The sequence below is a fragment of the Orcinus orca genome, chromosome 2 (assembly GCF_937001465.1).
Source record: "Orcinus orca chromosome 2, mOrcOrc1.1, whole genome shotgun sequence".
Lineage (NCBI taxonomy): Eukaryota > Metazoa > Chordata > Mammalia > Artiodactyla > Delphinidae > Orcinus > Orcinus orca.
This window is the reverse complement of record NC_064560.1, coordinates 14,498,807-14,525,952: the sequence shown is the minus strand read 5'-3', so window position 1 is coordinate 14,525,952 and position 27,146 is coordinate 14,498,807. Positions and strand designations below refer to the sequence as shown.

The 27,146-nt window shown below is 39.4% G+C and overlaps 1 protein-coding gene across 2 annotated transcripts in view; it reads right to left on the bottom strand.

Annotated features, from left to right (window-relative positions):
• Positions 1-27,146, bottom strand: part of NEBL (nebulette) — a 111,810-nt gene that overhangs the window by 18,816 nt on the left and 65,848 nt on the right. The window contains exons 17-25 of one of the 2 annotated variants that reach the window (XM_049705560.1): positions 24,931-25,035; positions 23,276-23,368; positions 19,462-19,554; positions 16,549-16,641; positions 15,177-15,269; positions 13,782-13,874; positions 12,431-12,535; positions 11,288-11,459; positions 10,058-10,150 (exon numbers count right to left, since the gene is read on the bottom strand). In XM_049705560.1, the coding sequence (XP_049561517.1) occupies positions 10,058-10,150; positions 11,288-11,459; positions 12,431-12,535; positions 13,782-13,874; positions 15,177-15,269; positions 16,549-16,641; positions 19,462-19,554; positions 23,276-23,368; positions 24,931-25,035 (940 nt within the window). Of the gene's footprint in view, positions 1-10,057; positions 10,151-11,287; positions 11,460-12,395; positions 13,875-15,176; positions 15,270-16,548; positions 16,642-19,461; positions 19,555-23,275; positions 23,369-24,930; positions 25,036-27,146 lie in introns of those variants that run through there. The other variant, XM_049705559.1, reaches the window with a different exon arrangement.

Genomic DNA, 27,146 nt, shown 5'->3' with positions numbered 1-27,146 from the left:
CTCCTTAAATCTTCCTAAACTTAAATGAAGATACTAAACCATCACTTTTTTGACAGATGCTAGCAAACGTCTCAAATTTCGATCGGAAATAACAGTCAAATATAGAAGGGAAATAATACAACTGGGATTCTCGTACTGAATGTATTTTATTTACAGAAGTCAGGCTGGGAAGGAGTTGGATTTTTTCCAAGGGATTGGGGGTTGTCAATCAGTAATCAGAAAATGGAATTAGTGGCGAATATAGAATTACTGGATAGTTTATTTCAAATGATGGCAAAGAGTTTAAAATTTGGAGTGTATTTTCTTGTAGGTTGTTCTGGTTATCTAATTTTAAAATTGAAAATCACCGAAAGCCAATAACATGAACTTGGGACAGAATGGCGTCTATAAATCATATGACATAGATTTTCAATGGCAAAAGAGAATCAACAGAAAAATTAATGTGAATACTGGGCAAAGGATTATGACTTTATGGACACTTGTCATATTAAAAGAGATTTGGAAACAGTGCTGGTTGGATACAATCCATCCCTTTCAAAATATATTAGTAGTTTATTATTGTGCCTGCGTTCAACATTTCTGTTCCCAGTTTCATTGCAAATTCAGCTCTTAATGACAGCTATTGCCCTTAGGATCTTAAGGCAGATCCTAGCGGTCTTCGCTGAGCCTAGGAAAGCGATGGCTTGCTTTTGCTCTTCGCTGAGCACCCGCGGTCCTGTGCCAGGCTCTGGAAGGAAAGCCACATGGTACATTCTATTCTCTATCTCCATGGAGTTCATGATTGAACAATAAACTAGAGTACACTGAGACTGAAGCCATGAAAGGTATGAATTTCAGAATTCTGATGGGCACTTCTACGCTATTGAGTCCCTACTGAGGACAGACGTCCTCAATATACAAACAAAACACTGAGAGAGAAGTATTTATACGAGAACGGAAGTGTTAACGTAGGGATAATTTACTGATTTCTTGGTTCTGAAAGGTAATTAGCTGACTCAGGTTTTGTAATAAACACAGGTCACAATGTTACATGCTGGTGATAATCCTTCATGACTGCTTTTTAAAAAGTTATAATAAGGATTATTATTGCACTGTTACTCTCAGGTCAAAGTAACTTTAATTAGACCCTAAGAAATTAAAGACTAATGCCAAGTTTTAGTGAGTTAACACATGCAACAAAGCCGTTTCTTTATATTTCAGATCAGATTTAATTTGAATATATTTATATATTTAACAATATTTACTGAGTGTCTAATACAAGTACTGTTCTAGGTGCTAGATATAGAATAGAGAAGCAAGCATGCGGAAAGAGTCTGTTCTAACAGAGTTGATATTCTGGGGGAAACATAGACACTACACAAACTAATTAATACATAATGAAATGTCAGGTAGTAAAAAAGAGTTATGAATCCTACTGAGAAGTAGGATTGCTGGAACATATCTGGAACATTTTGAAGAACCTCCATACTGTTTTCCATAGTGGCTGCACCATTCTACATCCCCACCAACAGTGTGTGAGAGTTCCAATTTCTCCACTTCGTCACCAACTCTTATCTTTTTTTGGTTTTGGTTTTGTTTTGGTAATAGCCATCCTAACAGATGAGGTGATATCTCATTTGATCTTGAAGAGATCTGCATTTCACTGATCTCTAAGAGACATCTGTAGTCCCTTGTTCACTGCAGCCAGACGTGCATGCAACCCAAATGACTACTGGCAGGTGAATGGAAAAAGAAAATGTGGTATACACACACAATGGACTATTATCCAGCCTTAAAAAAGAAGGAAATCATGCCATTTGCAGCAACATGGATGAACCTACAGGACATTATACTAAGCAAACAGAAGGGCAAATACTGCATGGTTCTACTTAGATGAGGTACCTAAAACAGTCAAACTCATAGAGCAAAGAATAGAATGGCAGTTGCTAAGGGCTGGGGGTTTAAAATGCTCTTTCCTTATTTTTACTGTTAGGTATTTTCTATTTTCTTTCCACTCCTGAAGAGGCAACTTTCTTTCTCTTTCACCAAACCTGTACCTCACCTACTTTCCAACACCTCTTTCAATACTTACTTCCCGGGCTTCCCTGGTGGTGCAGGGGCTCAAGATATGCCAAAACACACCAGGTTTCCAATGTGCTGTGTTCTCTCTCATATGCTACCTCTCCTCCTAAAACATTTCTTTCCCATTTCTCTGCCTGGCTAATTCTAACTCTTTATATTACTCTATCATAATGCCTTCCTGAGCACAATGGATGTATGTACCTGGTTCACCCACCAGAATGCAAGTTCTCTGAAAACAATAAGTATATTTTTTGTTGCTGTTGTTTCCAGCATCTCACACATATGGGAAATACTGGATAAATGTTTGGTGAATAAACAGATGGAGTTATGGGTGTTTACCAGGGCTACTGGCTACCTAATTGGTGCACTGCCCTCTTGTCACGCCTATGGACAACAACTGAGAGTTCCAGGATGTACTGAAGCACCTCTTGCAACCTAACCTCTTTTGAGGACATATTACATGGGATGGGGTGCTATAAGCACAGCACAGCTGGGGCTGTCCTAGAACTCAGAAACTTGTTTTCCACCAGTTAAGGCAGGACTAGGTCATACCAATAAGATTCTTTCACAGCAAAATGGAAAAGTTCACAAGGTTGGAACACTGACAATGTCTGCTTTGAAAAGTGCATCTGGTTTTCCTCCCCATCACACCCCCAGCCACTTTACGCTCCAGAGGAAAACAGAAACACATAAAATACCTGAAGCAAAAAACTGAACCCAAGTTCAAACTGAGAAGGGTAAATATTGGGTGAGATGGCAAACACATGAGAATACCAGCGATACAAAACACTGTGAATTAAGGAAAACCAAAGGAATACAAAGCAGTACCAGAAGGCAAATACATGTTGCTGGTAAGTGACCTAAAGACAAACACAGAGATCAAAGAAAACCTCACAGTGAAATGAGCAGAAACCATCAGGATTGTTTCCACTCAAGGAACTGTGTGTCAAGTGAAAATAAGTTAACCTAATCTAATACCAAAAGTCAATAAAGGTAATTTCAAATAATACTATGCAAGAATCAAAACAAAATTAGATGAAATTGAAATAAAAGCCTCCTTTATTGAATCGAAGTAACACAGTAGATATGGAAAATGCAAACCCTTCGGTAATGTAATACCTCAGATAGTAGACCCAAAACTAAAGAAAGTCCAAAATAATCACATAAGACAATGAAAATATTCAGCAATCAAAGCAAGATGGGAAAACATCATGAGAAATGCATAACTAAAACAATGATAAAAATGTAAAGGAGAAGGCTTTTATGTTAATGCTCATGAAAACCAAATGTGAATGATGAAAACTTTGTACTTCTGCCTCAAGGAAATGAGCTGATTGTTTAACCCTTCGTCCTAACAAGCTAAATTTCCTGTAACTCAGAAAAAAGGACCCTGAAACTATGACTCTCATAACTGCCCAGCCATTTAATTCAAAAAGTAAAACAGGTCACCTTCAGGACATAAACACATTCTCATACATAGAAAGAAGAGAAAGAAAAAGGAGTTTATTTAATTCATGGCACTTAGCTTAGGAAATGTAAAGTATCTTAGAATAGAAAAGCTACTTGTTCTACATCCTTCTTGTTACAGATGTGGAATCCGAGCTTGATAAGGTTAGGTGACCGCCTGAGAACCCAGACCAAGCAGTGGGAGAGCAGGATGGTCTCTTGCCCCCACACAGTGTTCTGTCCACCACGGGACCGCGCTGCCACACACGTCACCTCAAAGGCGGGAAGACGGCCCAACATTAAAGGACACCTTTCTAGGACATAACACATTTTATCATATAAAATTCCAATCTAAATTTAAAGAAATCAATACAATCTGGAAAAAAGGGCTTCCCTGGTGGCACAGTGGTTAAGAATCTGCCTGCCAATGAAGGCGACATGGGTTCAAGCCCTGGTCCAGGAAGATCCCACATGCCGCGAAGCAATGAAGCCCGTGCGCCACAACTGCTGAGCCTGTGCTCTAGAGTCTGCGAGCCACAACTACTGAACCCACGCACCTAGAGCCCGTGCTCCGCAACAAGAGAAGCCACCGCAATGAGAAGCCCGCGCACCGCAACGAAGAGTAGCCCCTGCTCGCCGCAACTAGAGAAAGCCTGCGTGCAGCAACGAAGACCCAATGCAGCCAAAAATAAATAAGTAAAATAAATAAATTTTAAAAAATCATATTAAAAAGCTATTAATGAGATTTAAAATAATTGTAAGAAAAAAAGATGGCATCTCTCAATACGAACATTACCTGTTTTTCTTCATCTTACCACTAACAAGTATTGTTCTAAAATTCTTTCCAATTTCTAGAATAGTATTTAAATAAATGCATATGATTAACTAAGGACAGTAAAGGTTTTCATCAAACAGCTGTCATCACCATAAAAGTTTCCTCCTTCTATGGAGTCACTCAGCATCTCATTACCAGGGCCCAGTGTAATACACATTTCAAAGGGGACCCCAAATTTCAAAGCAACCAAGACATCATGGAGACTACTTCTTTGCCTCCCGACCAGAAAAGAAAACACCCTGGGAATGTTTCCACTTTAGGGTTTTTTTGTTCAGCTATGCTTTAATGTCACTGAAACATATCAAAACATCATCAAAACAAAAATGGAAGAATTTTCTTGAAAGGCTTCCACAATAGAATTTTAATTTTTAAAAAAACTCACATGTATTTGTATATTCAGTTCTAATTTTTAAGATATTAATTTCTGTACACCTACAATTATTACAATGTATTACTACAATAATACAATGTTGTATGTCAATTATATTTCAATTTGTTTAAAAAGTGAAGTGGCATGAGTGGAAAAAAATATTACTTTGACCATTTCATTCATTCACCAAATATCTGCTGAGTGCTTACTCTAAGAGCTGGAGATAGAGTAGTATACAAAATAGTCAATATCCCAGCCATTGTGGGGCGTCTATCCCAGTGAGGCAGAGGCAGACGAGCAGATAAACAAATAAATACAAATTTCAGGTGTCAAGTGCTATGAAGAAAGAGTAAAGGGACAGACAGAATGGGAAGGGGTGCTGTCTTATCTCTGGTAGTTAGAGAGGGTCTCTCTGATAAAGTGACATCTGAGCAGAAACATGAAGCAAAACGGATCCAGGCAAGCACATGCCTTGGGTGTGGCAGGAGGGCGAGTGTTCCAAGCAGGGGGAACAGCAGATGTGAAGGCCCAGGGTGGGTGCTTTCTTGGAAGATGTGAGTAAAGCAGGGAGACCGGGATGGCGGGAGTGGACGAGTCTACCGAAAATGGAAGCAAATGGTTCAGGGCGGCAGTCAGGGCTCATATCAGGTGCAGGCCCTGGAGGGCAACGGTAAGGATTTGGGATATACCCCGAATGAAATGGTAGCAAAAGAATGACATGATCTAACTTGTGTTTCAAAGAGATGCTCTGGTTGCCACGTGGAGAACAGACCAGGGCAGAGGGTTGGTGGCTCAGGGTGGAAAGAGCAGAAGCAGAAAACTAGTCTGGAAGCTTCTGTGATGACCCGAGGGAGAGAGGGCAGTAGCTGAAAACAAGCGGCGAGGGCAGAGGTGGGCACAAGGGGTCAGATTCTGGATATATTTTTCCCGGGAGAGCTGACAAGATTTGCTAATGGTTTGGATGTGGATGGGAGTAAAAGACAAGTGTGGAGGATGATTCCTAAGAGTCTGAAGTCCGTATCTGGAAAGCCGCAGGTGCTACTTAGCAAGCTGGGAAGCCTGGAAAAGCAGCAGATGTTGCGGGGAAGGTGGGAAGGTGGTTTTGGACTTACTAGGTTAGATGCGTCACTGATCATTTGAATACAGACAGACATAAAGTACCGATCAGTAGAATGTGATGGGCTTCACTTAAGATAAATAGAATTCGGAGCATATTCCCAGATATTCTAAAATCTTTTTGAATTAACTCAGACACCCTGTGGGTATGCCACCACTCGTGTTAAGGTTATAAAACTTACTGGTGCATCTTTACTTTTGCTTCATACCTCAATATCGTTTCCAAAACTGGAAATGTCACCGAACACAGGTCTTGTAACAGGTAACTGAGAAATGACAGGTTATAAATGCCTCCGAAGAGTCAGCTTTTCTTACAAGGCATTATTTAAGCTACTGAGACACTCCTTCCTGTCAAAAAATCTCCCCCTACCACCTTCATGGAGTCTGAAATTCCTCCACTTCAAAAAATGTAATCATTCCCTCTTAACCATGCGTTACTCTTCCCCAAATTCTTGTATAAGTGCAAGAATATTTATGTGTACTTTCTTTTAATGGAGACTTTTCTTATGCAGTTTGGCATTGCGTAGGGTCCTCTTGCTAGAAATACTTAGGAAGAAAAGGAGTGGTGGCTTGAGAGGAGAAAGGGGAGGTAAACCAACAGCAGTAGGTTTTTAGAATGCAGCCTTAGAGGAGCCAGTGGAATTGGAGACGCGCGAACCTGGCGTGGAAGGAGCTGGGGAACCTGCCAGAGGGGTCTCAAATTCTCCTTCTCCGCGTAGATTCATCCAAGACCTGATCACGGACACAGGTGATGACTTCCGCATTTATCTGCAGTGCAGCCTCCTCCTGTGGACTCTGACTGCCTGCTCGATGCCTCCATTTGAATGTCTCTTTGATGCACCACTTCTGTGCTCTGTTCTCTCGAGGAGAAACATTATTTTCCCAAAGCCCCCTTGGCCTAGTTAACTTCCATTTAGCATTCACATCTCAGCTGAAATCTTCCTTCCCTGGGGAAGGCTTCCTTGACATTGAAGCCAGATGGAGTCCCCCCCCTCTTTGGGGCCCCCATGGCCTCCCCTCAGAGCACTTACTCAGTCCATAATTATATATTACTTGGGTAAGTATCTGCTCAATGTCAGGGTCCCCCGCCCCAGACTCCAAGTGCCTTAGAGCAGATGCATATCTCTGCTGCTCAATGCTGTACGTATTGCCAGACCCGAGCTCTTGGCTGGTGTACAAAGAGCACTCAAACATTTGGTGAATAAATGAATGAATGCCTTGTTTGTGTGTACAGACGAGAAGTAAAAGGGTCCCTGACGAAGCAAACACTAAGGTGCGTCGCATTTGCGAGAGACATCAGCTCCAGTACACTGAGCTGAGTAAAGTTAAATAAGGTTGATCGAAATTCGTTCTCGTATTTGCTTTGGGTTTTATTTATCTCATCAGGCATCAACATTATTCTGTACCTCTAGAGCCACTGAAGGGAGAAATCAACAACCCTAAGTCCAAAAAAAAAAAAGTTACTGAATCCTTTGTTAGATAAGCAGACACATGTCTGTAGTAGTTGCCAGAGGTTGGGGGGTGCGGGAGGTAGGGAGAGATTGGTAAAAGGGTACAAATTTTCGGCTATACAGTGAATAAGGTCCAAGGATCTAAAGAATAACACAGTGACTATAGCTGATAACACTGTATTGTATAGATGAAATTTGCTGACAGAGTAGAACTTACGTGTTCTTGCCAAAAAAAAAAGAAAATAAAAGAAGAAAAAAGATAAATCCGTGAGGTAATGGATGTGTTAACTAACTAGGTGGGGGGACATCTTTTCACAACGTACACATATATCAAACCACCACGATGTACACTTTAAATATCTTACAATTTTATATGTCAATTATACCTCAACAAATCTGAAATTTAAGAAAAGAAAAACTTTTCTACCAAGGTAGGGCCAGTCTGAATGTATAATTTAAGACATATTGACTATAACTGATTTTATCCTCATAGGTGCTTTCCTATGAATGCAAAAAACAATTACTCAACTACAAGAGATTTCATAGCTTCATCAGGTCCTCAGTCCCATTACATTTTCCCCCAAGATGTTAAACTGCTCAACTTCAAATCTCCTGCCTCAGGGATTTCAGCCCTATGGACTTTGGCTGAAAAGGAAATTCCGTTTTCCTTTTGTTCTTCTGTGCTCGCTAGTCTCTCCGTCCCCATGTCACTAAGCCGTAGCTACACCTCAGTCTCAACCTTTAACAACAGCTTTATCAGAAGGAGTAGTTAACATCCAAAACAATTTCAACTACCAATTTCTAGACCTAGCCCACCAGCTTGGATGCAGAAAACAGGAGAAGGTAGAGGAAAAGTATGGTTATATAAAATACAGAGAAGATTATTAACAATCAACAGTATTTTCCATTGAAAAAAATCTCATATCCCAAGTACATACCCCATTTCTTTTTGGCAAGATCTAACTCTGTCTGCAGCTATATATCAATATTTAAACACACAAATTCATAGCAACCTCTTAGCCACTCAAATATAACCGTAAGATTGATTTTCCTTAATGGAAATCAGATACGAACTCCGTAGAACTCAAGTTTCCACTCTGGCTGTGTATATCCATCATATACAACTCCTGTGAAACAAACTCACGTAGCAGATCCCAAGACGCTGTTGTCATTAAAGATCCATTTGTAGCAAAAACAGTGAAGTAAGACAGGAAAAACAAGCATGCAAAAATGCAAATTAGTAGTTAAAAAAAAAAAAAGATTCAACTTTCTAAACATAATTTAAAATGTTCAGATACACCCAGGCCAAACGCTTGCGCAAAAGTGACAAATTTGTTAAAGACACGCTTGTGGCACATTAAAAAAAATTTCTGAGAGTGGTTAACGTCTGATACCTCCTTCATCAGACGGTCTTGTTACCTCACTGCAGCACGAAAAGCTACGGTAAATCTCGGATATTTCTGATTTGTCATCTCCCAGACCTGTACCAAAAGTACTGCTCGAATGAGATCGAGACCGTTGTCTCCTATAATGATTCGCCTTTTCTATATTGGAGGGAAAATATTCATACTTGTGATGAAGTGACTTGAAGAACAAAGGAAACAAAAAAATTACTTAAAAATTTAACAAGGAAGAAAAAGAATCCCTTATTAAATTACAATCCAAAAGCTCAGGTATTAGAAATTCTAGTCACCTATTCCCAAACTTCAGCACACATTGCATCAACTATATAAATGACTTAACGATCATTCATACTCATTTTTTGTCTCAATTTTAAAGGAGAGATGAGGGATGGGAAATTGACAAGAACTAAGAAAACACTGGCAAACTAGTAAACTTCTATCAAACAAAAGGTTTGGTTATAAATAATTCTTTTCAAATATCACCAAGGATACAGCATCTGTTGCCTTTATTTTTAGAAAATTAAATACAATTTGGCTGATTACGTGGATCAAATTAACTATACAAATATTAGAATCGCTACTTTGCCTTGGGCTTTCAATTTTGTTAATGTCGGCAATTAAACGTGGAGTTAGAAATCAGGGGGCAGAGCAAGCCCTAAATGATATATCTATTTATATTCTTAAAATACTTGCATAACTGTCAAATCTTCGGTTTGCTAAATGTGGTCTGAAAGTCTGAAAAGTCAACCCATGCTATCGCTATACCCAAACATCCAAACCATTTGGGTTTTGCTTTTAATTGTAAACATGCAGTCTAAGTTAAAAGCCAAATAAACTTCCTAGGTAAACGACAGATTTTGCATTTTCTAAAAACCCAGAGATAAATGTTAAGGATACTTGAAAATCTATTTTAAGACATTTATGATACTATATAGAAAATCTCCCCACTGTTTTACATAGAATTATTTAAATTGAAGAAGTCTTTAAATTAAAGAACTATACCTTTAAAATGTTGTGTTTTTCATGAAACAAATCTCCTTTATGTCTTAGCAGTTTAGTGCAGTCCAAATGGCTGCATTTGAAAGCCCAGAAAACCTCTAAAATCATATTCACTAATAAAAAGGAGATGTAAGTAAGCTCTAGACACCTTTCAAATAAATCTAGAACAAACTAATCTAGGATATATTAAAAAGCCCTTTGGCAAGTTTTGTTTTCATAAATGATTAAATAGCACAGCAACTCTGTCAGTTTTTCAAATCCCAAACTTAAAAATTTACACTACACAAACGGCACAATGAACCTCCACAGCTCACAGTAGCTTCACTTTGAGGACAAAACCACGTAAATGGGAAGGAACTCAAAATGTAAGCAGTACCAGAGAGCATATGTAGACTTCTAGACTGAATATTGTCTTCCAGGGGATCAATGTCGAAGATGGAGCCAGGATCTGTGCGCCAAACTTTGAGGTCTTTTACCAAAGGAAGAAATCAACAAATCAGGAATGAATAAAAAAAAGTCAGCACCCAAGAGAGTCAAGCAAAAGTCTGAAAAGGGGCGAATGCAAAAAGCAAGCATGTAATAGGCAAACCCACTGTACAGCCTACTTCAGAGAACAAAGGGATATTCACACTCACTGGATTTGCTAAGAAAACTTTGTGATCAAATTGAAGTTGCCTAGTTCATTGACCTTCCATGGGGAGCCTGCGAATCATCACCCAACACACGTGCACGCCAGACAACTCCCTGCATCCCTGAACCCTCACCACTCGTGCTCTCCACACACTGAAACAGGTAAAACGTTGGGTTAAAACTCCTGATTAAGGACATGTGAGTAATTCATAAGAAGCAACTAAAAGGTTTTTGTCTAAGAAAACAAAATAAAAATCAAAAACTTCTCCCCCTACAACAGAAACAAATGTTGAACAAATTGAAAAATTAGTAACTTTCCTTTCTAGCCCTGCCTTAGATTTTAGTATAAGCCTTGCTCTGTCACCATTCAACACTATGTTCCTAAGATTTGCCCAGGCTGACAAGAAGGAACAGCAGGACGAGAGGTTCCTTCCTCTCTGATTTGTGAGACTTTCAGACAGCCCTCGATTCTCCCAGTTCAGAGATAATATTAAAAAATATATAAGCTATTCATATTCATCAGAATCATAATCATCAGAATCTCTCTGGCATGTCTATTTGCAGTAAAAGGACGTAAATGGGATTACTTCTGTTATGTCACCCACGCAGACAATGTCTGCAGTACAATTATACAGTACCTAAGCTAAAGGGAAACAAAAAAATTGCTCATCCTTCATTATCACCCATGTCTGATATCTGGGCTTCTTTGCATAACAAGTAGGAACACTCTTAAGACCAGAAGGTTATTAAAGACAGAGGACGTCCAACAACAGAATGGATTTGCAATGATACCTGGCAAAGGCCATGAATCCCATCCAACATGGTGTCAAACAATATTACCTGTAGTCCACTTTCACCTGGGCACCACCTCAAGCATTTGAGGAGGAGTCCGATGAATAAGGAAGCGAATTTTAAAGCCAGGGCAAGCACGATCTTTTTGACTGTGCAGACTTGCCAAGCAGGCCCGTCAGCTTACCAACGATGATTCCAGGTCTCCTATCCATCTCCACGATGTGAGGATGGACACCTTTATAGGCAGCATCGCTGACAACCTGGGTGTTCTTCCTCACTCGCTCTGTCACGGGGTCATCCACAACAGGCGTAAAGCCCCTTCCCTTTGTCTTCTCAAAATCTTCATGATATTTCACCTGAAAAAGTGAAAAACCATATTAACTCAAACTGAAATTTCCTGATTGTTACACAACTCACAAAATTTTGATATAACGATAGTTGTCACTGTACCAGCTGCACCTATTTTCTACATAGATGTATCTTTTCCAATTATTCCAAAAATAATGTCTGAAACTTCCGTTTCCTAGCATCAGAAATCAAGCTGACATTTTCACAATGTTTTTCATCATTACGGTTAGCAGCTCTTTTAATATACAAACCTGTATATCAGTAAGAAGTGTTAAAAAGATATATTTTTAAAATCCTGGTTACTTCCTAAAACGAACTCACTTAGGTATAAATTAATATCCTATCTCTTAAACTTTAGTATGCAGTAAAATGATAAGGTATTTCTACACAATTATTCAAGAAAACCATATTATTTAAAATTAGATTGAGAGTTACCAATAATTATATATATACATTTTTGTATATAATTACAAAAACATATATATATTTCAAAACATGTTTTTCATGTTCTGAAATTGGATTAGGGTGATGGTTGTTCAACTCTGTAAATTATACTAGAAACCACTGAATTGTATACTTTAAATGGGTGAACTTTATGGTATATAAAATACATCTCATGAAACTGTTCTTAAAAAATACATATTTTTATATTCCTTAAACATTTAAACACACCAAACTCAACCTTAAAATGAACCGAAGAGAAGTCCAACCAAATATCTTTCATAAAGTACATTTACAGTAGTCACGTTAGAAATAAAAAACACACCCAAAAAGTCACTGAGAAAAATTATTTTATTAGACTAAATATTTTTATTACATTTCAGTGTGATTAGAAAGCTCCCCCCAGAGGACGGGCCCATCGGCCTTTCCATGCTTTGTTAGTTATCCAGATTAATGGTGAACAACGCCATCAGTGCATTGGGTGGCACCATTCCTTAGTATGTTTTAGTCACAGATGGAGGACCTGGTTGGACCCTACCATTGAAATATGATTTTGAGCTTCTTTGACATGTCTGAGACCAGGTGTATCTAAAATCAGACTTGGTCTACCTTTCATCTGTCTCTGGTCCTGGGTATATTTTACCTGCAAAGTAAATAGTAGAACATATTTAAAAATAAGACAATTATAATTGAAAAAAAATTACATAACTTTTTCAAGCTTCCCAAGTGAGTGAAACATATACAACGTATCGTGAATTACTTCCCAGGTAACTTGTTTGGTGAATTACATTTCGTTCTAGAATAACAATCTAAAATTTTACTCTCGATGGTCTCCTTTAAAGGCTGCAGCCAAGATGACCTAAATCTCTCTACCAACTGAAAACAAATGTGTGAGTGCCCAACATCCACTAACAATGTGTCAGTAAAAGTGGTTATCACACTTAAACAGGGAAAATCCAAAGCTAAATGGAACCGAAATTTATTTTTCCATTTCTCTATTTCCCCATTTCCCACCATAACACTGAAAGAATGCATACGGAACATCCCTCTATTTCCTTTTATTTGCCCACTGCAGACGACAAGAATCAATAAGTAACAAATTTAGGTTCCCTCTAAGCAGCCACCACTTAAAGGCAGTTTATGTTGAATACAATCAGCATCTCTGGACAGAAATACCACTAGAGAGCTGTGCATTGTAAAGCCTAAATGCTGATTCCTAGGCATAAAGCTCTTTTTGACATCTGACCATCAGCACACTGCTATTTGCGAAGCTGATTATGTATAAGATTAGGATCCCAATTATTGCAGACCCGAGGGCATATGTGCATTCAGAACGGAAGCCCTGGTATTTCCTAAGAGAAAGCACACTCCCCGAATAAGACACCGATGTGCACCAAGGGAGTTTAATGAGTAACTGAATTCTGTGTTAAATATATTTAAAGATTTTTTTCCCCTCTAAATCCTTACTTTGGAGTAATGAGTCATTTCTTATTTTGTTTTGCAGAGAGGATTTAACAAGCCACATTCAATGGAATACATCTGTAAAATAACAATTGTTTAACTTACACACCAAAGACTTTACTACTTTCAAAGACACTGGCTAAAATAACATGAATCATTATTTAAATGAACAGAATACAGTTTAAAACAAGACTTTAAATGTAAGTGTTGGTCACATCTGGAAATATCAACAAAGAGTTGCAGGATAATATAAAGTTAGACAGTGGCAGCTTTTGGAAGTCATCTGAAATAATACATGGACTTATTGCATATATTACAAAGGTTTCTTGGAAATCGATTTTATTTTCACAAGGAGGAAACAGGTTTGCAAGTAAATAATATAAAGGACATGTCCTTTGCGATAGCCCCAAGTGAACAAAACAACTTGCCGAACTAATATTTTCTTGGTTCTTCTTTACTCTTTCCATTTCAGGAGTTATACTTAAAGCCGTAGCTCTTCCAGGCTGACCTTTATAATAAACCTGTCATTTCAGAAAACAAAAGCAGAGCACTGTGAATCAATTCACCTAAATAAGAGTCTCATTGTACTTATTTTAAAGAGCTAGCCAAGGAAAGGAAGCTATGAAAAAAAAAAGGACGCTATCAGAGGTTAGGTCATATTTAAAATGCTTGCATCTTAAATCATTCTATTTTAATTCATCCCATAGCAGTGAATCACTGTGAATGAAATCACTATTAATGTACTCATTATATGGGCATACCTTCTGTAAAGCTGTAATAAGCATTTTAACACAAAGGAGTATGATATGAAATGTCTTCATGGATATTACTTTAAGGTACTCTTACCTATATAGAATGCTGCTATACTGTTATGGCTTTAGTAATTAACTGTGGCAGAACTTCTGCCAGGATGCCTAAGTAGTAACCAGAGTCATCCATGAGGCCAGCATTCTTCCCACTGCTCCATCCCTCCTTCTCCAGAATCATGTTCCCTTTTGAGAGTAACAGAGTTACATCAACTGTGACTCTGAATATATTGGGAAAAAGTGAGCATCTACTTCTCCAAAATATAGTTGTCAGGGAAAGTGCCAAACAGGGAACTGTCTTTCCTTTGTAATCTGGTCAAAAGGATTTTAAAGGCTTGAAGAATAAAAGATTTCTTTGAATCTAATAGATCTCCAAATTTCCTCTTCCAAAGAACCCAATTTATATGTTAATGACTGCAAAAAAGGATTCTCTCAGTGAACTGCATCCACGGATTACATAACAGAAAGGAGTCAGAGCAGGACAGGAGTTGGTGTCTGAGTAAACACTGACAGCCCCTCAACAAGTGCCCCCCGAATGGACCTGTCCCATGTGACCTATTCAGCCAGGCACACTTTATAATTTTCCCCCAGCATCAACCAAAAATAAAGTGACAACAGCTGGGAGTGGGAGTCAGGGCCGGAAAGGCTACAGAATGAGAATATGTATATATATGTAGGAAAGGGACTGGGAAAGCGTATTTGTAGGGCCAAGATGCCCAAAGCTGCCACTGTAAGCCTTTGGGGCACCACAGAAACCACAAGCATGAAGGAAGACCAGAAAGGAGGGATGCACAGTAACCTGCAAACAAAAATCACACTGTAGTCCCTGGGAACTCTAGCAGGGAATGCCTGGCTGGACCCACAATACCTAAGACCTTGAAACCTTTCCAATAAATTGGCAGTCAATTGAGAGCAGAGTATCAACTCCAGGTCATGAAAACTTTGTAAACACGACCCCTTCACTGACATGTTGACAATATGTTTGCTCTTGTAAGAAAAAAGTTACTAAGATCACACATTGCTGAGGTTCTTCTGGTTTTCTTTAACCCTCTTCAGCTCTGGTGGATCAGAAATTGCCGTTGCCTGTTTAATCTCTCCTCTGTATTTTACCTATGGAGGAGAAATAAGACTTTTAACAAACAGTAGAATGGTCTCCACCCAAATAACAACAGAGGATGAGCCTCAAGATTAACCCTAATTTTTAAACATGTTTTTCCACAGTAGACACGTGTCAACCTTTCAGTTCAAATGCACCTGGATTCTGATTCTTCTAACTTAGCAAGCACGAAGTGTTGTTGTGCTTCTTAAAAATGATTTTTTTAAATAAGTATATTGCTGTTCAATACCAAAACTAATTGCAAATGCCACAACTAAATGTAATGGAAATATAAGGGGAAAACACTGTAATGAAATCATTACAAGAGAACTATAGTGAAGTAGCCACGGCAGCCTGGGAAGCTGGCTTTACTCCCATTCTGACCCTGGAGCCTCCACTTTCAAAAGGAGCTGCAGATTCCTCACTCCTACCATCATCAGGGATCTTGTAAGGATGAAGCAGTCATCAGCCTGAACTCGCTCTTAAATTTTAAAGTCTCTCAAAATTACCCGTTTTAGAAGAAGGTTACTGTTTATAATGGTAAAAGTTCCATAAAAGGGTGAAAGAATGGGAAAAATAACTATTGGGGGACACATCTGAAAGAGATTTCTGAATTCAGGGAGGCCTGGGTTCAAATCCCAGCCCTGCTGTCACAAACCGTGGGTTCCCAGCGTATTCTCTAACTCCTCAAGCCGTAGTTTCGCACACCTACAAACCAGGAGAGCAAATCGTGCCAACCTCATGGATTTATATAAAGCATTTAGCACAGGGTCCACATTAGAGGAACCTCAGGATTGTTAACTACCATTCCTTTATTAGCAATAGATTGCTGACTGATTGGATAATGTTTTGTTTTATTTATAAGGTTCCCTGCCCTGACATTATGTCTTAGAACCCCAGTCAAGCCAGGTCTTCTTTTGCCTTATGCCAATAGACAATCTGTTTTCTCAGATTGACAACAGACCCACGATACTATTCTTCAAATCTGCGTGTAGTTTTAGAGATTTACCAACTATGAGGTCTTATCCATCTTTGTGTACCAGTGACCAGGATAATGCCTGGCACGTTGCCTAATGAAGATTTCTTGAATAAACAAGCAGGACTGAAGGACAGCAAGACAGTCCCCAATTTTCTGGACTCACACGAGAGGTCTACTGTCCCAGCCCCTCAATATGTGACTGTGGAGAAGAAGCGGCCAAGATGTAGAGGGTCTAATGCCTTTTCAGAAGGCGTTGTAAAAAATAAAAATATATACTGTTCGGTAAAATATAAGAAGAAACAGAAACAACTTGCCGTGCTCAGCTGCTCCTGGTTTTTCCTCACTCTCTCTATCTCTGGCGTCGTGCTCACTGGAGTTGCTGTGTAACATTGCTCTTTGTACCGGAGCTGAGAGACAAGCGCAAAACAGTGTGGGATTATGGGAAGCAAGTGTGAGCTAGCACACTGCAACTGACTAAAAGAAACATTACACAGTGACAGAGCATTCATTAGCTAAAATCTTCATTAGGATTTTAGAGTGAAATATGCTTTGCTAAAAGACTTCGTCATCACAGTGATCCCAGATCCAAGCTTTTTCTTGCCCAAATGTTTTCAATTCTACCTTGGGTTGTTATTCTGCAAACCGCATAATTTAGTGGTGGCCTCTCTGAGTTCGATCTTATCAGCAATGATAAATGATCCCTTCTGTGAGCTTACAGCACTAAAGCACCATTACCAAATGACCGTTTTATATTTAAAAATTAAAATTCTGCACTCTTATCATTAGAAACAAGGGTTATGCCAGTCCTATGCCTGCACCTCACTGAGTGGCTGTCACTGTGTAAAGAAACCCTGAACCTCAAAGTTTCTTCCTCTACCAAGTTCCAACATTAGAAGCCCATGCTCTGGCTAGCATTACGGAGATATTCCTGACTGACTGCATAGAGGTGCGCTTTCTTAGCTGGGGGATCAGACCCAACGTTTGTGGTCAGCTTTCTTGGCAATTCCACAACACCCCAGGAAATAAATGAGGATCCAACACAGACAGATAGAATGACATGTCCATCAAATGAATTTTTGACAGGTAAAAGGAAAACTAGAGGTTAAAAAATCCCATTATAAGGAACTCCACGGGGACAGTCTTAATCATTTTTTGGAGTTTAAATTTAGTGTTAGAGAATTTTTTTTTTTTTTTTGTAAGACATCACAAGGCCTACAGGGCCTGCAGATAAAATGGACTTGAGATGTACACCCTCAGCAGTGCATGTGCAAGTGAACAGATATTTGATAAGCCTGGAAAATAAATGAGAAAGGGTCAGGTCCCTGCCAGTGTGATTTCTTTCTCTGTGCCGTGGTATGCAGTTTGAGAGTTTAGGCAGATTCTGTGTCGGATAACTGCCTGAAGTGAGGAAAGGTCCAGTGCAATCTCTATTGATGGCAGGATACAAAGAAAGATTACTCTGGGCTGAGTTCAGAGGAGAAAAAATTGTTGAACAGCATTACTGATGTTGAGAAACTGTTGTAGCCAATTTCGAGTGGATATAAGTTTGGGGACATAAATTTGATACGGAGACTCTTTCTGTATTGCATTCATCCACTCACAAACATGCTGAGTCTTTACAGGCAATATCTCACTTAATATTCTAGTCTCTGTTTTATAGATGAGGAAACAGGCTTGGAGAGGGGTTGGTAGCTTATGAAGGTTATACAGCAGGTAGGGCCTGAAGCTGGGATCAAACCAACAGTCCAGGGCCCACATTCTTCTCCACTACTCCAGTGTTATCCAAACTTCCACCATGTACACACCACTTCCCATATGACATGCCAGATATCACCTGTGCTGTGATTTATAGTATTTTCTTATTAAATTAACTCATTATTATTTTCAAATAGTTATTTTAAGGGAGTGTTATGTTTCTATGATAAATTGAAAACTAGTAACCCTTCTTTTAGAAAAAGGGACACATTATGACAATCTCTAGGCCATACTGAGTGAAGTAAGTCAGACGGAGAAAGACAAATATCATATGATATCACTTATATGTGGAATCTAAAAAAATGGTACAAATGAACCTATTTACAAAACAGAAATAGAGTCACAGATGTAGAAAACAAACTTATGGTTACCAAAGGGGAAATGGGGAGAGGGATAAATCGGGAGATTGGGATTGACATATACACACTACTATATATAGAATAGATACCTAATAAGAACCTACTGTATAGCACAGGGAACTCTACTCAATACTCTGTAATGACCTATATGGGAACAGAATCTAAAAAAGAATCTTTTTAGATATGTATACATATGCATGCATATCTATACATGCATATATAGATATGCATATATGCATATGTATAACAGATTCACTTTGCTGTACAGCAGAAACTAACACAACATTGTAAATCAACTATACTCCAATATAAAATAATTTTTTAAAAAAGGACACATTAAAACAATTTAATCCCTAAGTCAAGGCCAGAGCGGCAGCAGCCACCGTGTGCATCTGAATCACCATGTCGGGGCACTGGCACTGCCAACAGCCTCCTCATGGCCTGAATTATGATTTCTCTCTCCACCACCTTTCTCCTGCCATCTTCCAGCCCGAGTACCCATCACACCAAACCTTCCCCTCTTTGAACAGATCTTGGATCCTGAACACATTCAGCTTGCACTGCCAGGAGGGCCCTTTCTCACGAAATCCACCCCAAACTTTTATCAATTCCTCAAGATCTAACTCAAATGTTACTCTTTCTCCAAGGGTTTTCCTCTCTCTCACTGACATAGCCTTCCTTCTCTGCATTTCCCCAGCACTTTGAAAACAGTATTATTACTTAATATTAAATGAGATATTGCATGTAAAGAACTCAAAAAGCGTAGTAAACACTCAGTAAATATTAATTATTGTTACAGCACTTAATGCACCATCTTTATTTACTGCCACAGCTGCTTCTCCTAGAGACCCTGAGAATACACACAGCCCCTAAGACCTTAACCTCATCTCTGAATGCCCCCAAGAACAAGAACAGAGTAGGCATTCAATACCATGTTCTTTAATAAGCAAATACACATGCTTGGTGTAATGCTACCCCAACATAAATATGTGTGAAATCTTATCTCCACCTTTCAGGAACTGGCCCTCCTACAATGGTATTCATCGTAGTGGTACTTCACCCGGACAAGTGTCATGCGCACAGAAAACAATACTTAAAGGAATATGATCACACATTGCTGATGTTCTTCTGGTTTTCTTTAACTCTCTTGAGCTCTGGTGGATCAGAAATGGCTGTTCCATGGTTCATCTCTTCCTTGTATTTTACCTGCATGATTTATTTTTTAAAATGTAAGTTTTATTCAACACAAGGCTTAAAAAATAGTTAAGAATTCTTCATTTGTAACTACTGCATAGTTGAATTTTTAATTCCAATATTAATTTTCCTTCAGTGGGAACACAAATTTTTATTTCATCTGGTGCTTTCAGGATTCCTTTATCCTGAAGTACAAAGAAACCCATATCCATTCACCTATCCATCACTGAAGAGTTTTTTGTTTGTTTGTTTGTTTTGTTTTTTTGCAGTACGCGGGCCTCTCACTGTTGTGGCCTCTCCCGTTGCGGAGCACAGGCTCCGGACGCGCAGGCTCAGCGGCCATGACTCACGGGCCCAGCCGCTCCACGGCATGTGGGATCTTCCCGGACCGGGGCATGAACCCGTGCCCCCTGCATCGGCAGGCGGACTCTCAACCACTGCGCCACCAGGGAAGCCCTGAAGAGGTTTTTCAATTAAAATAAGCATATATTGCTTGTGAAAATAAATTTTATCATCAGGCAGATGCACCAAAAACCTTGGAAATTATCTTAATATAATAACTTATTATTTTCTATTTGAAAAGCAGTTTCTATTTATTAACATGTTAATTGAAATTCACCATGTATTTAAAGGCAAAAGTCAAACTGAGTTAGCTACAAAGTCTTGGAAACACTGTGTATCTGACCGAGAGTACCCAAATGATCCAGAATAAGAAAAAAATAAAAGAAGAGAAAGGGGAAGGTGGAGGGAAATGCACTACAAACAGAGGCCACTGAGTGCTGATCGCTATAGATGGGCCAGTGGCAGAAAGTCAGGAAGTGTCTTCTACCCACACAATCATGTTATGTAAAGCCCGCCTATATCCCGGCATTTGCTTCAATCAAAAGCTCCTCGTTCAAGTCTATTTAGAGGAAGATCAACCAGACAAATGATAATGCCAACACACAGTTATGCCTGGGACAAGCTCTTTAAATTTACGAAATGATTAGTGATGCTATCGTATCAGGTGGTATTTTAATATGTGTAAAATTCATGGAAGATTGGACTCGAGAAAAAGGACACACACATATATGTACGGAAACATGGGCTAGACTTAAGAGGCATATGTTGACATTTAGCCAAGACTTAAATCTACATAAAACATCTTTTAGAAATCATTTGGTAATGTTTAAAATGATTAAAGCTGAAATCCACACTGACAGTCATAAAGAAATGATACCTAAATATCTTTGCGATCATCTATATCTTAGCATCTGTATATTTAATGTGAGATATGAGTAACAACGTCAATATTAGGCCAGATCCAGAACAGTTGAATGGAGAGTACATTGAGACAGACTAGCTCTAACTAAGATTCAAAAGTAGTTCTTAACGGAGAAAGCTAATAGCCCAAAGACTTTTACTCTGGAGGTGGAAAATGTCGAGATCTTTAAATGTTAAAGAGTCCTACCTTGGTTTGACAGATCTAGCTAATCTTGAAAGGGCAACTTTCCATTTGAATACTAAGCAGGAGTTTAGGGCCCAACCTCACAGAGATACAGAACTACTATTGTTTGCTAGAAGGGGCAGTGGGATGCTGGGAGACGAAATGATAGACTGTACTACTTTCTGTGATTTTCCTCGGGTGAGAAGCTAAACATGATTAAAGATGAACATTTCTGTTTTTCATACAACTCCAACCAGTCATTTCACTGTAGGCAATAGAACTGCACGGTACAGAACGTTTATAACATTATATACACCAGTACACTGATGGGTACATTTCAAATATTATCCTTTGGAAGTGAAGGAAACAACCGTTTTACATTTCTCAGCCGAACGAATTTCTCCACCAGACTCTAGCGTTGCCTGACACAGGCTCTCGCCGTGGCGGATCGGAATCCTCACCGTCAGGTCCTCCTCCTTATGCTTTCCTCAGGAGATAGCTTCATTCATGCTACAGGGATTTTCGTGCACAGCTCCGTTCATGCTACAGGGATTTTCGCGCACAGCTCCGTTCATGCTACAGGGATTTCCGCGCACAGCTCCGTTCATGCTACAGGGATTTTCGCGCACAGCTCCGTTCATGCTACAGGGATTTTCGCGCACAGCTCCGTTCATGCTACAGGGATTTTCGCGCACAGCTCCGTTCATGCTACAGGGATTTTCGCGCACAGCTCCGTTCATGCTACAGGGATTTTCGCGCACAGCTCCGTTCATGCTACAGGGATTTTCGCGCACAGCTCCGTTCATGCTACAGGGATTTTAGTGCACTAGGATTCTGCAGATTTTTTGTAAGTTCATTTTGAAGTCTGTTTACCACAGCATTACCTTGCCTCTCCTACTCTGTCTCCACAAATGCCAGTGCACACATATTCTAAGATGCCAGGTAACCGTCAGAGTTCCTGACAGAGGAGTTTAATCAAGGCAGTTCTACTTGGATGACTTCAAGAAAACTCTGCCTCTAAGGGCGAAGGTGAAGAGAAAGGTCAGGCAAGGGCAAGCGAGGAAAGAACCCTACTGAGTTCCTCAGCAAGAAGCTAAATACAGTAGGCCCTTCACTTCCTCAGTGTGAAACAGTGGATATGGAGGGCCAACAGTAAGGCAGTTGAGCATCTGCAGATTTTGTTATGAATGTGTGTGAGTGTGTGTGAGTGTGGGTTGGTGGGGCTCCTGGAACCAACGCCCACGGATACCAAGGAATGACTGTATAACAACTATTACCAAATATGCCTATTGGTAAGGATAGCAATTATCCATTGTAAATGTCAAGCACTGAATGAAGAAGTTTTTAATCCATAACATTAAACACCTCCTCTACCCTTCCCCCAAGCTCAAAGGGAACAGGGGGTGGGGAAGCAGGTAATTTATTTTACAAAATTATAGTGAAGGTGTGTGCTTTCCTTTGCTGGAAATTGGAAGAAGCAGAAGGCGAATGGGGCCTCTTTGAAATCTTCTCTTAAGCCACCAAATGAATGTTCTAGGGCCTTTAATCATTCTGTCAGGGTAAAATTTCTTTCCTCCAAGTTGTGGAAAGGTATTGAAATGTATCCTTTCTCTGAAAAATTTAATACACTTAAAATTCTGTTCAAAAGGGTGAAATCTAATCCTAGATTTCATTACTGTACTATTAAAGTGATCTATCTCTTATGCCCTATGATATATCAAGATGAAATACTGCTTTAGGTTCAAGGGGAACAAGGCTACAGTTTTCCTCTGAAAGTTAGACCTTTGATATTTGATGAAATAGTGCTTCAACAAAGTGAAGAAAAAAAGGCAGCCAGTTTAGTAAAGAACCAAAAACATTTATCTAGCTTATGTTTGCTTTTGGAAAGGATGATTAATGCTATAGAGAACTGGGGGCTTCCATGGTGGCGCAGTGGTTAAGAATCTGCCTGCCAATGCAAGGGACATGGGTTCGAGCCCTGGTCCGGGAAGATCCCACATGCCACGGAGCAACTAAGCCCGTGCGCCACAACTACTGAAGCCTGCACTCAAGAGCCTGCAAGCACAACTACTGAGCTCACATGCCACAACTACTGAAGCCTGCGCACCTAGAGCCCATGCTCCGCAACAAGAGAAGCCACCGCAATGAGAAGCCACGGCAATGAGAAGCCCGTGCACCGCATTGAAGAGTAGCCCCTGCTCACCGCAGTGTAGAGAAAGCCAGCGCACAGCAACAATGACCCAATACAGCCAAAAATAAAAATAAATAAATAAATTTATATTTAAAAAAATGCTATAGACAACTTACTGAACTAATATTCTGCTGATTTTTCTTCACTCGTTCAATCTCTGGAGTATCTTTTACTGCTGTGCCAGCTCCTACTTCTTTCTTATAAAGTACCTTTATTATAAGAGAAGGAAAAGAATAACTATAAGCTTATTAGAATTCAAGTCCTAGAGATCTGATTCTTAAAAAAGAAAATTTCTCAGATTTTAAAGTAATGTGAATACAGCTTCTATTTATGAGAACCAATGTCACGTTAATCAATTAAATAATCCATTATGAGAATAAATGCAAAACTTTGGTTTTGTATTCCACAATATTACAGTAAACCTCTACTACCTGTTCTAGGGTATGCTTGGTAACTTACAAGGTTTGATCTGAGAATATAAATCAGCAAACTAGAGTTTCCTTCTCAAATACAAATACATATCACATGTGTATTTGAGAAAAATCAAAGGACATATTAAAAAAGCTCACTAAGCAGCTATCATTTAATTCAAAACCAGCATGAAGTTTTAAGCAACTGCTATTCTCCAAATGAGAGCAAAGATGCTCTCGTTCTCTTCAAAGAAAACATTAGCTCTATCTTCAACATCAACACTAAGTCAGCCTATTTTCCTTATCTTTCCACTTATTCCTTAGACCTTCCCATCCTTACCAATACCCACCCCTTTCAAACACAAAGCAAAAGAAAAAACAAAGTGTCCTACAGAAGAATAGAATAATTATAAGGAAGTCATACGAGGACAGAACTACTCCCTCTCTTGATATTTGTTAACCCGCGGGTCCCGTGAGTGTGTGTGAGTCGGGGTGGGGAGAGGGGGGCCCTGGAACCACCAGGACCAGTGGGGGTCAGGAGAGCAGGACATGAGAGATGTTCCCCTGCAAAAGCTAGAAATTTGGGAGACCGTGGAATCACAGGAGGTAAGAGCCACACTGCCCTTCTCCCTCATCGACTCCTCCAGCAAGATTTCTTCATTTCTCAGCACCGCCTGGCTGTGAAGACCCTAAAGGTACCTGAGCAGCACAACTGGAGGGTTAAGAGCTTGCCAATTTACTAGAAGCAGAAAATATTCCAGAAATCTTCAGAAATAATAGAATTTATATTTTTAATAACACATTTGCCTAACTACTAAATGAGTTCATTCTACATTAAAATATTAGCTGTACCATCAATTTTTATTTTAGAATTCAAGTTTATATATCCCTTAAATAGAAGCCCAATATCTTAATGAATGGTGCTGACAAAATTCCTATGCCTCAGAACAAAAATATGAAAGTTTAGGAACTGGTTACAAACTGCTAAACCCCTAAGTATATTATCAATGTAAATAATCAATGACCAGGAAGGAAATCACTTCATATGACTATTTTCATTCTTCAAAGTAAAATCTGTGTGGAAGATTAAGATCTCTTTCTTGAGTGAAATTTTAAAATTCAGTTAAAAATAGCAGTTGCTTGTACCAAAGAAGGAGATAGGAATTTGTAATTCTACAACAATCACGATAAATTATAAGTTGTAAGAACATTTGGTATTCTTATTATTTTAAAGAAGGAAAGATATACATTTGACAGAAAATTCTAGCAATGCAGCCAAAAATCAGACAATGAGGGAAAAAGGCCCTCCTTACAAAACATAATTTCAAGGTGGCAACTGAAAAGAAATAATGACTACTCACCGCACTAATGTTTTGTTGAGTTGTCTTAATTCTCTGGATTTCAGGAGTATCTGCCACAGTAGAATAGCTAGAAAGCATCTTCTCTGCCTCATCTTTATACTTTTTCTAAAATTATAAACAGTGAATGTGAATCTGAAACTCTGTGTGCGCATGTACGAGAGACAGAGACAAAGAAAATGGCACTACTTTTTCCAACTCTATTATATACCACCTGGCTCTAAATTATATCTTAGGATTCAAAGCAGTTGTTGATGTGCTTATGCCATAGTAAACATAAAAGCATATGCAAACAGAGTAGGCAAACAGTCTAGGAAATCACATTCACCTCCACTCAGGCAATGAATGCCTCCCAACCCAGACTATTCAAACGCCCTGGGAGGGCTTGACCTTGATAGCATTCCTACGCCTAGAACCTACTCTCTCAGGAGCAGTCCCAGTTCCTGTTCAAAGTAGCCCTTAGAACTCCTACCAGTAACCTGACTCTCTTTGCTTACTTGTTTTCATGCTTCTGGATTTATGCTTTGCTTCCTACTTCAGATAAAGATACATTTGATTAAGAGAAAGGTACTAGTATTTTGTAGTGGAGACTGAAATCTCAATTTTCTTTCTACTAAATGTACTCTGAGGGCTTCCCTGGTGGCGCAGTGGTGGAGAATCTGCCTGCTAATGCGGGGGACACGGGTTCATGCCCTGGTCCGGGAGGATCCCACATGCCGCGGAGCAACTAGGCCCGTGAGCCACAACTACTGAGCCTGCGCGTCTGGAGCCTGTGCTCTGCAACAAGAGAGGCCGCGATAGTGAGAGGCCCGCGCACCGCGATGAAGAGTGGCCCCCGCTTGCCACAACTAGAGAAAGCCCTCGCACAGAAACGAAGACCCAACACAGCAAACATAAATTAATTAATTAATAAACTCCTACCCCCAACATCTTAAAAAAAAGAAAAATGTACTCTGAGCTCTGATACATCCTGGGCAATACCTTCTACTAGTGCCAGCATTTACATAGTATTAGGTATTGTCCTAAATACTTAACACACATTAACTCATTTAATTAACCCCACAAGCAGATACTATTATTATCCACTCTTACAGATGGGGAAATGTAGGGATTAGCTAAGAAGTGTCAGAACCAGGATTTAAACCCAGGCGCTCTGGCTCCAAAGTCAGGGAAGGTAACTGCATGGCATACGGATGCTTGTTAGGAAAGGTAATTCCTGTTCATGTTGAAATGCACCACAGCATCATTACACCGTTTTAAGTATTCCATTGTATCCCAAATAACTAAAATTCCTTAAATCAGATGTACCCTCATCATACTCAAAAAATCAACACTGTTAAGTTAAAGCAGGAATTCCAACAGCTCAGGCATCACTTCCTATGGGAAGCTTTTACTCTTTTTTTTTTTTTTTTTTTGCGGTACGCGGGCCTCTCACTGCTGTGGCCTCTCCCGTTGCGGAGCACAGGCTCCAGACGCGCAGTCTCAGCGGCCATGGCTCACGGGCCCAGCCGCTCCGCGGCACGTGGGATCCTCCCAGACCGGGGCACGAACCCGTGTCCCCTGCATCGGCAGGCGGACTCTCAACCACCGCGCCACCAGGGAAGCCCAGTATTGGATTCTTGAGTGACAAGCCACCGAAGCTGAGTCCTGTAACTCTCTCATTTCGAACCAGTGAATGTTTAGACTCTTTGCTCATGTCAACCAGAATTTTGACAAATTTGGTCAAATTCGGTTAAAAATTATTTCAACACAAACCCCACTAACCAAATTCAATTCCTTCATCATTTTTCTTTAACCATTTTATTTTTTTCATTCCCTTTACTATTTTTCCATTAGGATTCATTCTTTTTGTAACAAATTTTATAACAAAGAAATTATTCACTAATGAATATTTTTGCCCAAATCAGATTTTATCTGATTAACTTTCTTCTTCCAATAAACTTTCTTTTGTGGTCATTATTTCTCTCACATCCAGTTTTCTAGAGGATATGTTACGGGTGTACCTGGCAAATTAAATTTTATCAAGAAAACTCAGTTCTTCCATTAAATTTTAGTTAATATTCAATTTCACCTAGTACAGTTTTATTCACTCAGTTTCAGTTGATTATTTTAATTAAAACATTCATGATGAAATGGATAAAAGACAAATTGTTTGTAATTTTTTTCTGTAGTATAAGCATTAGAGCCAAGTTCACAATAGAGTCAAAAAATGGAAATTA